At 34.6% G+C, this 14,357-nt stretch overlaps 1 protein-coding gene across 1 annotated transcript in view; it reads left to right on the top strand.

Annotated features, from left to right (window-relative positions):
* Positions 1-14,357, top strand: part of LOC127881899 (26S proteasome regulatory subunit 7) — a 40,362-nt gene that overhangs the window by 12,554 nt on the left and 13,451 nt on the right. The window contains exons 4-7 of the mRNA XM_052430102.1: positions 881-955; positions 3,942-4,098; positions 9,027-9,195; positions 12,201-12,365. Coding sequence (XP_052286062.1) covers positions 881-955; positions 3,942-4,098; positions 9,027-9,195; positions 12,201-12,365 — 566 coding nt within the window. The remainder of the gene's footprint in view (positions 1-880; positions 956-3,941; positions 4,099-9,026; positions 9,196-12,200; positions 12,366-14,357) is intronic.

Raw genomic sequence — 14,357 nt, 5'->3', positions numbered from 1 at the left:
AATTACTTTCGTTTCTATAGAGAGTATATGTATGAGCAGTATGACATTGATTACGTATATTGAAACATTTTATCTACCTAAGGTTTGTCAGTTAACCGGTTACTAACCGGGTATGGCAAAAGGTTAACCGGTTTATGATTTTTGTAACCTCTTGCATCCCTAGTTTTAACCCTTTCCCACTCAGAAGCAAAGTGAAAATGGCTATGTGCAAACAGCCTAAAGGTTTTATGCTGCTTGCTGCTCATCAGTATCTAAGGATTGGAAATGAAACCTTTAAAACTTGAATCTAGTAATAAAGGTATTTAAAAACATGTAATTTAATTTTATTTTCTAATGCGTCCCTGTGTGTTTCTAAGTGGTAAAGGGTTATTATAGCAATATGAAGCAGAAGATACAATTGCTCGCTAAAACCTTTGCATATTTTAGAATTCTTTTTTAAAACAGAAAATGTCTGTAACAGTAGTATTATATAATCACCAAACGGAAATACTGGCCTATTTTGAGAGCAAATATTCATAAGCACTTGTTGTCTTTGACTACCAAAATCCAAAGAAACTGGTATGAACTGATGTTTAGATGGTCAGCAAGATACTCTTATCTTTTAAACCTTCCCACTCAGAACAGAGTGAAAATGGCTTTGTGCATACAGCATAAAACCAGACCAGCCTGCAGTGCAAGTAACTCGCAGTTTGTTCAGGTTTTATTCTGTTCGCTGCTCTGACATCAGTATCTAAGGGTTTGAAACGAAGCCTTTTAAACTTGGTTCAACTAAGAAAAGTCTTTAATGAAATGTAACTTTATGAGGGACTACAAATGCATGAAAATACATGTCCAAGTGGTATAGGGTTATACTTATCAAGGACCCTCATTATATTTGCAGGCATTAAGGAGTCAGACACTGGCCTCGGACCTCCAGCATTATGGGATCTTGCAGCGGATAAGCAGACTCTACAGAGTATGGAGATAAGACCTTCTTTTACCTTTACCTTTAATTGTGGTTTTACACAGCAATACAGCTAGGCTTAAACAAATTGGTGCAGCACCCATCCCTTTTGGACAAACACCATGCCCTATTTATGGCCCCCGTAGGTTGGCATATAGCCGGTGGAGAGTCCGTCTGTCTGTCCGTACACATTCCATTGCCGGAGTTTTTTTTCCTAATGGTTTTATGATGTTTACCTAATTCTTGGTGTTTGAGTCTACCTGCATGAATTCACAGATCCAGTTTAAGGTTTGTTCCGTTTCATAAACGCTTGCAGATATTTTACGTTTCATAAACGCTTGCAGATATTTTACGTTTCATTAACGCTTGCAAATATTTTTCGTTTCATAAACGCTTGCAGATATTTTCTGTTTCATAAACGCTTGCAGATATTTTCCGTTTCATAAACGCTTGCAGATATTTTCTGTTTCATAAATGCTTGCAGATATTTTCCTGATTGTCGGTGTGAGACTAATACTAAATAGATCAAATTTGAGTTTTGTTTTGGTTCTTTGATTTTTGATGAAATAAGTGGCCTTAGACTTTTCTTTAAAAAATTCTTTAAAATAGCACTTTTCGGGAATCGTTCCGAAATGCTAAACGACCCTGACCTTATTTTTGGTGTGTGAGTCTACCTGAATGAATTACAGATCAAGTTCGAGCTGTGTTGTGGTCCATGCATATTTATGCTTCCCCAAAGTTTATTTTGGGGGGAGCATATAGTCGACGCTTCGTCTGTCTGTCCGTATGTCCGTCTGTGCACAATTTTTGTCCGGGCTATTTCTCAGAAACTTATGACCTAAATTCAATGAAACTTTATGGGAAGCTTCACTACCAAGAGGAGATGTGCATATTATCAGCGGGTTCTGGTCGGATGATTTTTTACAGAGTTATGGCCCTTTGAAATTTTCCATTAACTGTACATATAGTGCAATTCTTGTCCGAGCTATTTCTCAGCAACTAATGACCACAATTCAATGAAACTTAATGGGAAGCTTTACTACTAAGAGGAGACGTGCATATTATCAGGGGGTTCTGGTCGGATGATTTTTCACAGAGTTATGGCCCTTTAAAATTTTCCATTAACTGTACATATAGTGCTATTCTTGTCCGGGCTATTTCTCAGCAACTAATGACTGGAATTTAATGAAACATTATGGGAAGCTTCACTACCAAGAAGAGATGTGCATATTATCAGCAGGTTCTTGTCGGATGATTTTTCACAGAATTATGTCCCTTTGAAATTTTCCATGGTACTTATAGTGCAATTCTTGTTCGGGCTTTTTCTCAGAAATTAATGACTGGAATTCAATGAAACTTTATAGGAAGCTTCACTACCAAGAGGAGATGTGCATATTATCAGCCGGTTCTGGTCGGATGATTTTTCACAGAGTTATGGACCTTTGAAATTTTCAATTTTACAAAATATTTATAGTGCAATTATTTTCCGAGCTATTTCTCAGCAACTTATTACGGAAATTCAATAAAACTTTATGGGAAGCTTCACTACCAACAGGAGATGTGCATATCATCAGCTGGTTATGGTCGGATGATTTTTCACAGAGTTATGGCCCTTTGAAATTTTCTATAAACTGTACATATAGTGCAATTCTTGTCCAGGCTATTTCTCTCCAACTTCTGACTGGAATTCAATAAAGCTTTATGGGAAGCTTAACTACCTTGAGGAGACGCACATGTTATTTGTGGGTTCTGGTTAGATGATTTATTTAGAGAGTTATTGCCCTTTGAAATTTTTAAGTTATGCCTCTCAAGACGTTTGCTTTTTTCTGAATATATAGTGCAATATTGTGGCAAAAAACCTTTGGGGAGAATCACCCGTCTCCGACGGTTTCTTGTATTTTGAGTTATGGTCTTGAGAATCTCTAGAATAACACTTTTCCCAAATTTCTCGAGAAACGCTTTTTGATACTTTCCTGATATTTGGTGCGTTAGTCTACCTGCATGACTTTAAGATCTAGGTTGAGTATTGTTTCTTATCATTTATGTTTTTGTCAGTCTGATCACATTATTATATAGGAAATTGTATTAGAAGGTCCAATAAATGTGTTACATTTTTCTCATTGAAGCTAGTGATATTAATTAAAGTAATAATTGTTGGTCTAAATGAAAATCCATGTAAAATGATATATATTAATAAATATATGCTATATAAAAACATGACACCGGGATAAAAAGGCAAAATACGCTTAAATGCCTGTTTGGCAAATAAGCACCCCGCCCTTTTCAAATCCTAGCTTTATCATTGTTATGTAATGGGTTGTTTTGAAGTTAACCAATTATGGATTGAGGAGTGAATGTGTATACATTTATATAATAACATCAAATTCATTTAAATTGGTGGTGGACAAACTTTAACAGAAGAGCTATTTGACCTCTGTTTTTCCATGTGCCCATATTGGTTGGTTTCAGGTGAGCAACCCCTGCAAATTATATTGGTACTCAGAACATCCTCTATGTTTTCATTAAGGATTTATCGACAATGCTTGCATTGTTCAGGTACATCCCTAAACAGTCAAAGCTACAAACTTGGAAAGTGGCCCTAGCTATCTAGTTTGATCAAATACTTTTGATGTCAGACCAATATTCTTTTACGACTTTCAGAAGGCGGGTTTATTGCTTAAAGTTTTAATTTGTTTCGTATTTAGTTGATTGTTTTAACCTTTTCGCTGATAAGAACCATAGTGAAAATTGCTATATACAAACAGCATAAACCAGAACAGCCTGTGAGTAACACACATTCTGTTCAGGTTTTATGCTGTTTGCTGCTCATCAGTAACTAACATTTGGAAATGAAGCCTCTCAAACTTGAATCTAGTAAGAAAAGTTTTTAATTAAATTATACTTTCTTACTAAGGGACTACATATGCCTGAAAATAGGTATCTAAGTGTTAAAGGGTTAAGTGAGATCAATGATTCCAAGGCAATGTGTTGGTTGCAGGTGAGCAGCCTCTGCAGGTTGCCCGCTGCACGAAGATCATCAATGCAGACACAGACGACCCCAAGTACATCATAAATGTAAAGCAGTTTGCCAAGTTTGTGGTCGACCTTGGTGACCAGGTGGCTCCTACAGACATAGAGGAAGGCATGAGGGTCGGGTATGTATGAGGCATAGCTGGAGGATATGGACCTGTGTAAACAAAGTTTTCTAAAAAAACACTAAATAATATAGTGGGTTAATGAATGTCCCTTAGTCTCTGACTATTTTGTTTATAAATTTTGTGTCATATTGCAGTATGCACTGTCTGCCTTTGCAAGTGTCTATGGCTGTCAAAAACTTTTGTCTCGGCCATCTTTAGATGACAATGTCTCCTTGATTTAAAGGTCAAGGTTACTCATAGAGTTTAAATGTAAATTTTGGAAGGAAAACTACTTTAAAATACCTTTCTAAGCCATAACTTTGCTATACCCCGAAGGGTGGCATATAGTTTTTTAACTGTCAGTCAGCCTGTCCGTCTGAGTCCGTCAGTCAGTCTGCATGTCAGTCCGAAAAATTTAACACTTGTCATAATTTTTGCAATATTGAAGATAGCAACTTGATATTTGGCATGTATGTGTCTCATGAAGCTGCACATTTTAGAGGTGAAAGTTCAAGGCAGTGTCAGACAAATTTCTTATTTTTCAGGTAGCCCACTGGGCTACCAATAAAAATATTTGGTAGCCCATAAAATTTTCTTACAAAAAGATAAGAGGCAGGTTTTCATCTTTATTTTATTTCTTCATTTACATATACATAATATGTATACATACATATACATAATACAGCAACTAGTCTGATGTACACAGTCAATATCGTTAATTAATGTTACAGTACAGGCACCGTGTGCTTAAATGTAAATGTACCAAAGAAAATCATATACTACATGTAGATATTACATGTATGTGCACATGTATGTGTACTTAAATTCGGACAGCACGTTAAGTTGGAAACGTAAATAAAGCGTTTAGATGATCAATACGATTGACTCGTATGGTGTTAATCAATGCAATTGCCCTTTTTAACAACAAATACCGAGTTTCAAGAAATCAAGAGTATTAAATCATTTATTTACTTGCGTCCGACTTTAAGTACTGTCCGAATTTACGTATTGCATCCGTATGTTACGACACTTGTGTGCAGTCAGTATACAATACAATAATTGTTTCAATAATGAAGGAATTGATACAGTGTAACGGTAACGATACAGCGTTTTTACATTATATTTTATTAAGAGGAAATGTAAATGCCAAATCATTCGCGAGATACCCTGGTACTTTACTTGAAATTCACAACGAAACTTTTAATGGAAATTAAATGATCTCAATGTTGTACCCGCTACGAAATTTTTATTTACAAATAAATACACCCATGCCAATTTTGCGCCCTTTTTATCTGGACAAAGAAATTCATTTATTAAATGTAGAATTTTGTAACCTAAAATAGCTGTACACAACGCGTGCAAACCGTGGCAGGTGATTTACGCATGTTGCAATTGAACGGTCCTGATTGGAAGCTTATTTCATCATATCTTTAAATAGAACCATTTTAAATAGAACCATATGCCGAAATTCATTTGACACTTTAGAAAATTTCAAACATTTGTGTTTATGACTCTTATCGTCTACCCACCCATAATTTGGTTTAAAAAAAAATCGGGCATATATGGGATTATTGATTAACAGTCGATTAATCCAATTATTAATTGACAATGCAAACTAATTAGCAGGTGTTAACTACGTTCACACCGTTGTTATTAATATTCATTTTCGGTTTCGTTACCGTTTTGAAGAATCCGCTATTGTTTTTATTTATTTAATGTTCGGCGTCCTTGGATATTTAACGACATCAAAAAGTTGTCGCTATTACTCATAGTTGCGGTTAACAAAGAATTCCAATCTGCGAAATGATGTTGCATCATGTGCGCTAACTATCTCATTATATTATTAGCAGACGACAAATGTTGATTCTGATTGGATGATTAAAATACACTGTTACTGTTTACGACATGACCGCAAGTGATCGGTGACTGATTAGATAATTGATTGCACTTTGTTATCGGATTATAAGCAATACACGGTGTAGAAACACATGGTCAGCATGTTTATTCTAGGTATGTCTGTCAATAAAACGGGCTACCGCTCTTATAGATTTAAAGTAGCCCGGCGGGCGTCAGCTGGAAAATTTCAGTAGCCCGATGAAAAATTTCGGTAGCCCCCGGGCTCCGGGCAATGGATTTGTCGGACACTGTCAAGGTCATTCTTCAAGGTCAAAGGTCAAATACATGGTTTCAAAGCGGCGCAGAGGGGGGCATTGTGTTTCTGACAAACACATCTCTTGCTTAAAATAATGTTGCTGAAATATGGAAAATCATAAGACAGCGTGATGTGTGTACATTTTGTCCCCTGACCTCAGAGGTCAGGGTCACACTTTGTGGTAAAAGTTTTCATAATTCAGTATGTCAGAACGTTAAATTAATCATTATTTATGCAATAAAAAAAATAATTAAGTAGAAACTCAAATTTAGCCATAAAACAGCTTGTTTAACTTGAGCACCTTCAGAGACCATGTTCTGAAGCAACAGTCTGGTTAAAAGCTTGTACATATATACGGAATATTACGCTAGTCAATTGTTCAAGAGTTTGTATCAATTGAGTGGCTTGTGTGATGACGTATCACACGAGAGGCGGAGCCTCGAGTGTGATGCGAAATAGCACAAGCTACGAGAGTGATACAAACTCTTGGAACAATTGACTAGCGTAATATTCCTTTTATTATATAAAACAACTAGCGAAAACAGTTAACAATTGTATTTTTTACTTTAACAAACTGACAAAACAATTACTAAAATGGTACGCCATAGTTTATTTAAGACATGATGAATACAGTTTATGTAAAATTAACGTGTAAACATTCGAACTGGGAAAACACAGGTTTCAGACATGCTTACCTTAATGCCATCGTTAATCCAATGTTTGTAACAATTAAGTTGACAACTTTAATCCGATGTTTATAACAAAAACGTTGAAACAATATGCAATTCCACTTCTATCTTCCATGTCTTTATTTAAACTTCGTTTAAACCACACTATTTTATTGACTTAGTGTTTTTCCCAGGAGGGCAAATGGGCATGGCGCATTACTTTCAAAAAGGGCATTTTAGCGTGCAGTTTAGGCAAAAAAGGGCAAAAACGTTCCCTGAATACCTGAATTACGGGGAAACATGTAATCGCATCAGAAGCAGTTGTGGAAAAAATAACATAAACAAACACATGTAATGGTCATAGATGTATTTAACTTACTATGATTTATATTAATATATTTACCTTGCAATGTACATTTAAGTTCCATGCTGTTTCAATAAACTTTACAGCACCACAAACATAATAAAGCAATACATGCATATGAATCTGATTATACACAGATCCACTAACATATAAATGAAACCATGTTTGTCTTATCCCATTTTCTAACAATAATCTCGACAGATGTTTAAAATAACATTGCGAGTAAATTGATCGCTAACAATATGCAAACACTCGTTTCCGTGACATACATCCACCGAATAGATTACAAATAAATAAATAATGTTGTTGCTATCTAAAACATTTTTATGCATCGTTGATTATCACAGACATTTCATTAATTCCTTCTTAATGTATAATCTCCATCGTTAATTTGATCGTTTACGACGCTATTTGCCATTTTTGCCGAGTCACAATTTAATTCTGTATAGTCCGCCATGTTGATAAAATGTCAAATGATGTAAGGGACAGGTGCGCATAGCAACGTTAAATCGTATACGCGATTCTCATTTTGTTAAATTAGTAAACGTCTCAGTTATTATTTCAATAATTCAATCTAATTATCTTAAAGACGAAAACGATAAAGAATAAATTTGTTTGTGATTTTAAATGTAAGTATGCGGAAAAATATATGTTTTGATATAACTAAATAATGCATGCAATGCACAATTGCGACGAGAATAACATCGAGTTTTTCATCTAAAGTCTCCGAAGTAATACATTGCCGAGCGAAAAGTGCGCTTGGTATAACATAGCCTCCGGCATTATTGATGAGACGGGGTTATTCACGCATGACTAATTCACAGCTTTGGAGCAGTCAGTAAGACCTACCTATAAATCGAGCACTGTTATAGATTAAATCTGCTCAATTAATATAGTCGATTGGACGTTGACGTCTCTCGAGTAAATCAAGCACAGTGGGAGCGTCACACAATCAAGGAAGCTGATTTTGCGGACCAAGTAAGATCGTAAGGCAATAAAGATGTTATCGATAAGGGCGCGTGGCGAAATTTGCCTTTGAAAAAAAGGGCGCGTGGCGAAATTTGCCTTTGAAAAGGGCAGCGTGGCGATCCGGGAGGGCGGCGTGGCTTTTCGCTACGCTAAAATGACCTGGGAAAAACACTTATTGTATTCCTATTAAAATATACATTTATGCATGATAAACACACACTCCAAAATACGTTTTGAATTCGTTAGATGTTTTTAACAAATAGTTTACTGTTAAAAAACACCACTTCCGACATGTCCTTAAATTCCATAGAGTTTAGTTATAACTATTGTGTTTTGTCACAGAAATGATGTCATACGATGTACTACAAATATATTTTGTAATATAAAATATTTCTATTTTCGGTGCGCGTAATGTGACGTCATTAAATGGGTCGAAGTAGTCCGGCTAGTATGGTAATACGGAATTGGAAACAGCGAGTAGCGTAATACGAGATTTTTTATTTCAACGATTGATACAACCTGTATTTTGTTAAAAGCATTAAACAGGTATATAATAAATTCATTTATTCATTCATTAGTAGACATTTATTAGAAATGAATGATGATATTTCCATGTTTGACTCTAAAGCAATAATTCTTGCTTTACAGTGTTCCATGATTCTTTGCATGAAAGACTATATAGTTTTTGCGCAGACTGTGATAATGGCAGTTTTTGATTTAACAAGTTCTGCTTGTAACTATGACAGCTATAATAGTATGATAAATAATTAAACTAATAAGACTTTGCCTGCAGGGTTGACAGGAACAAGTACCAGATTCACATCCCGTTACCTCCCAAGATTGACCCCTCGGTGACGATGATGCAGGTAGAAGAGAAGCCAGACGTCACATACAGCGACGTTGGTGGCTGCAAAGAACAGATTGAGAAACTGCGAGAAGTCGTGGAGACACCTTTACTGCATGTGGGTGCTCTATAGATGTATTGTACCTTAACTGGGCCACCATTCATCAGCACATTCTAAAACATTATAATACAACTGGTCTGAAACTTGTACCACGTAGATACGTATTCTGGCGCATTTGTAGTCCCTTAGAAAATCAAATTCAATTAAAGATCTTTCTTTCTAGCTACTAGTTTTCAAAGACTTCATTTCCAACCCTTAAATACTGATGAGCAGCAAACAGCATAAAACCTGAACAGACAGCGAGTTACTCACAGGCTGATCTGGTTATATGCTGTTTGCACATAGCCATTTTAACTTTGCTTCTAAGCGGGAAAGGGTTAAATAGAAAGTATAGAAATATTCAACAATAGAGCATTGCTTTAGGTAGGCATAAACACCCAGACACCAAGACAGTGTGTTTTTTTTCACCATTTTGGGAATGGGGTTGGGTTCTTTTGAATTGGGAAATATCACGTACTTATGCCTGAAATTGGAAAATTAATGTTGTTCATTTAATGCTTATAGATACTATAACATTGATGGTAAAAGTAATTTCAGTATTATATTTTCAAATATTCAACAGCTTAATTTGGAGATAATTTACATGTAAAGACTTATTTAAAAAAATGTTTTTTTATGTCCCCACCACAATAGTGGGGGACATATTGTTTTTGCCCTGTCTGTTGGTTTGTTTGTTGGTTTGTTTGTTTGCCCCAACTTTAACATTTGCAATAACTTTTGCAATATTGAAGATAGCAACTTCATATTTGTCATGCATGTGCACCTCATGGAGCTGCACATTTTAAGTGGTGAAAGGTCAAGGTCAAAGTCATCCTTCAAGGTCAAAGGTCAAATATATGGGGACATAGTGTTTCACAAACACATAGCTTGTTTTTAAATTTCATTTGGGAAAAATATATACTTTTTCCCATTGTGAATGGGTCCCCCTACTGGACCTAAATTTGAACGAAAAAAAACAAGGTATCAATAAATTATCATAAATATCAAGTTTTAATTTATATTTAATAGGGTGGCTTAAATAAGTCTCCTGGCACATGTGTGATTGTTGTTTGTAATAACTATTTTGCTTTTTAACGTCTTATTGAAATTTGTAATGTTTCAAAATCAATCAATGTTATACATTAAGAACTTTTTGATGGTTGTGATGTCAATAATTATTCTAAAAATGCTTTCTTTATGAATACTTGCCTTTGATTGGGATCATCGTTTATAATGCAATTAAGATAAATTCTAAAAGAGCAAGTACAACGTTTACTTGATTGCCAAGATTTCACCAACAAAAAACAATCTTCATACAATTTATATTTGTAAAAAAAATTGGGGAACACTATCAATCCTGTAAATGTAAACTCAAACTTAAAATAAGAAAATCAACGCCTTCATAAATTGTTTCTGATCACAACTATTACGTGTCAATAATATCACCTATAACAGCTCCCACCTCCTGGATACCAAGTTACAAAACAGTAATGCATTTTATGAAAACATAATATAACAATAGTCAGGGTGACATGTGGTTTTAAGCTGGAGAAAATGTTAATTATCTGTATTAGTATACAAGGGTTAGAAATGACTTGTGTATAATCCATGAAAACATGCATTTACCTATACTACAAATATTTAACCGATTTACCGATCGTTCTGCCGGTCAAGTTGTTGCACCCCTTTTAAAGTCTCTATAATGCTCAAAATCAACGAAAATTTCGTTAAGTATTTCATAAAATAAAGATAACACCTTAACAATCAGTGTTCCTTGTAGCAATAGCCCAAATTTCAACGCTAGATGTCGTATGATTACAAGTAATTAGATTTTTGTAGATAAAAATGCTCGTTTTTATTTATTTGTGGCCACAATTAATTCCCGCGATTATATCTTTTCATACGACACACGAACACCATGTTAGTGTTCATATGTCGTATGAATAGATATGCACAACAATAATACAAACGAGCATTTTGTATCTATAAACATCTATTTTACCAGACCACATCTGGCGTTGAGATTTCGGCAATTGCCATAGGAACACTTATTTTTTAATTGTTTAAGTTTATTTTACGAACAATTGTACAAAATTTTCGTTGATTTTGAGTAGTAATGTTTCTTAAATCTTCATTCAAAGAGGCCTATTTCAAAGAATGTGTCACCTAAATATGTTGTGTGCAATTATGTATATTTGCCCCTCACAAAATCTTAAGATTTTTTAGAAAATTAGTAAGTGAAGTTTCATATAAAAAATAATGAAAAATAAATGTTGAAGAGAAAATATAGTAATTTATAAAAGTCCTCAATTAAAAATATAAAAAGCTGATCTGGAAGAAAATTGATAATGAAATACTTTTATTACAAAAAAAATAACTATAACTGGGATGACCTTGGAAAGTTCAACACAAAGAATTGATGAGAGGGCAGGTTAAACCTGTTCACAACAGAATATTTTCATATTTTTACACTTAAAATACCTATAATAGTCTTTAACTTTAGAATGGGAGCTTGGAAGCAGAAAACATTTCATTAACAACCATAAAGAATCATGATTATAATGTTTTAACCCTTTCCCACTTAGAAGCAAAGTGAAAATGGCGATGTACAAACAGCATAAAACCAGAACAGCCTGTGAGAAACTGTTCAGGTTTTATGCTGTTTGCTGCTCGTCAGTATCTAAGGGTTGGAAATGAAGCCTTAAAAACTTGAATCTAGAGAAAAAAGTTTTAATTAAATATAACTTTCTAAGGGACCACAAATGCGTGAAAATACGAATCTAAGTGGTAAAGGGTAAAAGATGAATCTAAGTGGTAAAGGGTTAAATACGAATCTAAGTGGTAATGGGTAAAATACGAATCTTAAGTGTTAAAAGTTTAAATATGAATCTAAGTGATAAATGGTAAAGTACGAATTTAAGTTGTAAAGGGTTAAATACAAATCGAAGTGGTAACGGGTAAAATACGAATCTAAGTGGTAAAGGGTAAACAAAAGGTTTTATTTTCATGCAATTCAATTTCAGCCTGAAAAGTTTGTGAATCTGGGTATTGAGCCTCCTAAGGGCGTGTTGTTGTTTGGGCCTCCTGGTACGGGTAAAACCCTGTGCGCTCGTGCAGTGGCTAACAGAACAGATGCCTGCTTCATTCGCGTGATTGGGTCAGAACTTGTGCAGAAATATGTTGGAGAGGTGAGAAAAAAACTTTGGCTGTTGTAAGAAAACCTTCAATAAATCTCATTTTTAGTTCCACTTGCCAGCGGCAAGTGGGACTTATGTCCTGATCCTGTGTCCGTCGTGCGCGCGTCCTTGCGTTAACTTTTTCTTTAAACATCTTCTCTTAAAGTACTGGTCCGATTGTGATGAAATTTCTCAGGAATGTTCCTTGAGTGAACCTTTTTCAAATTTGTTCATATTATGCCCCTGGGGTCAAATTTGACCCCGCCCCAGGGGTCACAAAATTGAAAATTTGCTTATAAAAGGCCTATTTTGTGAAAACTTTAAAAACCTCTGGTTCATAACCATTGGGCCTAGGGCTACCAAATTTGGTATGTAGTGACATCTAATAGTCCTCTACCAAATTTCTTCAAATTATGCCCCTGGGGTCAAATTTGACCCTGCCCCTGGGGTCACACAATTGAACATATGCTTATATAAAGCCTATTTTGTGCAAACTTTAAAAATCTCTTGTCCATAACCGTAGGGCCTAGGGCTACCAAATTTGGTTTGTAGTGACATCTAATAGTTCTCTACTAAGTTTGTTCAAATTATGCCCCTGGGGTCAAATTTGACCCTGCCCCGGGGGTCACAAAATTGAACATATGCTTAATATATCAGCGGCCAGCGAAAACTCACAGCATTTTACACTGGTAGATTCTGCCTAAGCATTTTTAAAATGAGCGATATAATTGGCTGTCGTTTCCCAATCTTCCAATTAAAATCGGTTTCATAAATTGTGTTTGGTATTGCGTATGCAAATGGCGCTGTTGTGAAGCGAAAATTAAGATTATTGAAATGACAAATATCAATCGAATTGACGACTGACATCATATAGTTTGATAGGAATAATGAAATGTGTTTGTCAACAAAAAAGACTACGTTTTAGATACATGAAACACATATTTTGTTTAGAAATGTGCACAGTGAATTTCTGTCACGGAAACCAGTGTTTCTGTTTGCAAATTGGGAGTTCAGTCTACTCGCGAAGTAAAACAATTTAGAAGAGGATCTTTCAAACATGGAAATAGACAAACATGATTTGATTTATATAATAGTGGATCTGTGTATAATCAGATTCATATGCATATTCTGCTTTATTATGATTGTCACGCTGTTCAGTTAATTGAAATAACATTGAACTAAAGATGTGAAATGCAAGATATTGAAAGGTAAACAAATTATTTATATATTAATTCAACTCAGTTTAATACATCATTAACACAAGAAGAACACTCAAGTGTGTTTGTTTATATTTAGTCCATTAACCTTGTTTGTATATAACATTTTATAAAAAAATTGTATTGTTTTGTTTGTTTTCACCAAATGGTTAGTATTATTCTTTTATGTTAACATTCTCAAAATTCTTGTTTCATTATAGGCCCTATTTATCAAAAAAAAAATTGAATGACATCATTTTATGATTTATAAACAGATTGCAAAAAATATTTGTTCAAGATAAACTTAGCAACAAATTGTTACTTTTAAATTAAGTGATTGTAATATTCAGTAGCAAAAAAGTAAGGAGAATCCAACTTAAAAAAGATGTATCTATTAAAAGTATATTCTACAGATGCCGTGAACAAACCCCTTGTTTATAACATGACTGTCGCTAAGTATATTACTAGCAACATATCAGAGAATAGATCAGATACCTTATTTCAATATATGGCAATCCTAGTATTTTTCAAAAACAAACATGACAGGTAACCAATGTCAGATGGAAAAAGTAAAGGAAAGTTAGGTCAAGCTAATTGTTTGTCATGATATCTCTTTAAACCTCACGCCATATGCAAGTATTGTTGCCATGATCGCAACATCTTGATGAATTATAATTCAATTTTTTGTCTCATAAACATTTACTTTGTTTAACAAACAACCTCTACAAAGTTATCATTCCTACTGCCTTTCGGCACCTCATGAACCTGAAAAACTCGTAACTTTATGTTTCCTAAGGCAAATATCTTC

This window comes from Dreissena polymorpha, chromosome 5 (genome assembly GCF_020536995.1).
Source record: "Dreissena polymorpha isolate Duluth1 chromosome 5, UMN_Dpol_1.0, whole genome shotgun sequence".
Taxonomy (NCBI): domain Eukaryota; kingdom Metazoa; phylum Mollusca; class Bivalvia; order Myida; family Dreissenidae; genus Dreissena; species Dreissena polymorpha.
Note: the sequence above shows the minus strand (reverse complement) of the source record. Positions and strands in the feature narration are given on the sequence as shown.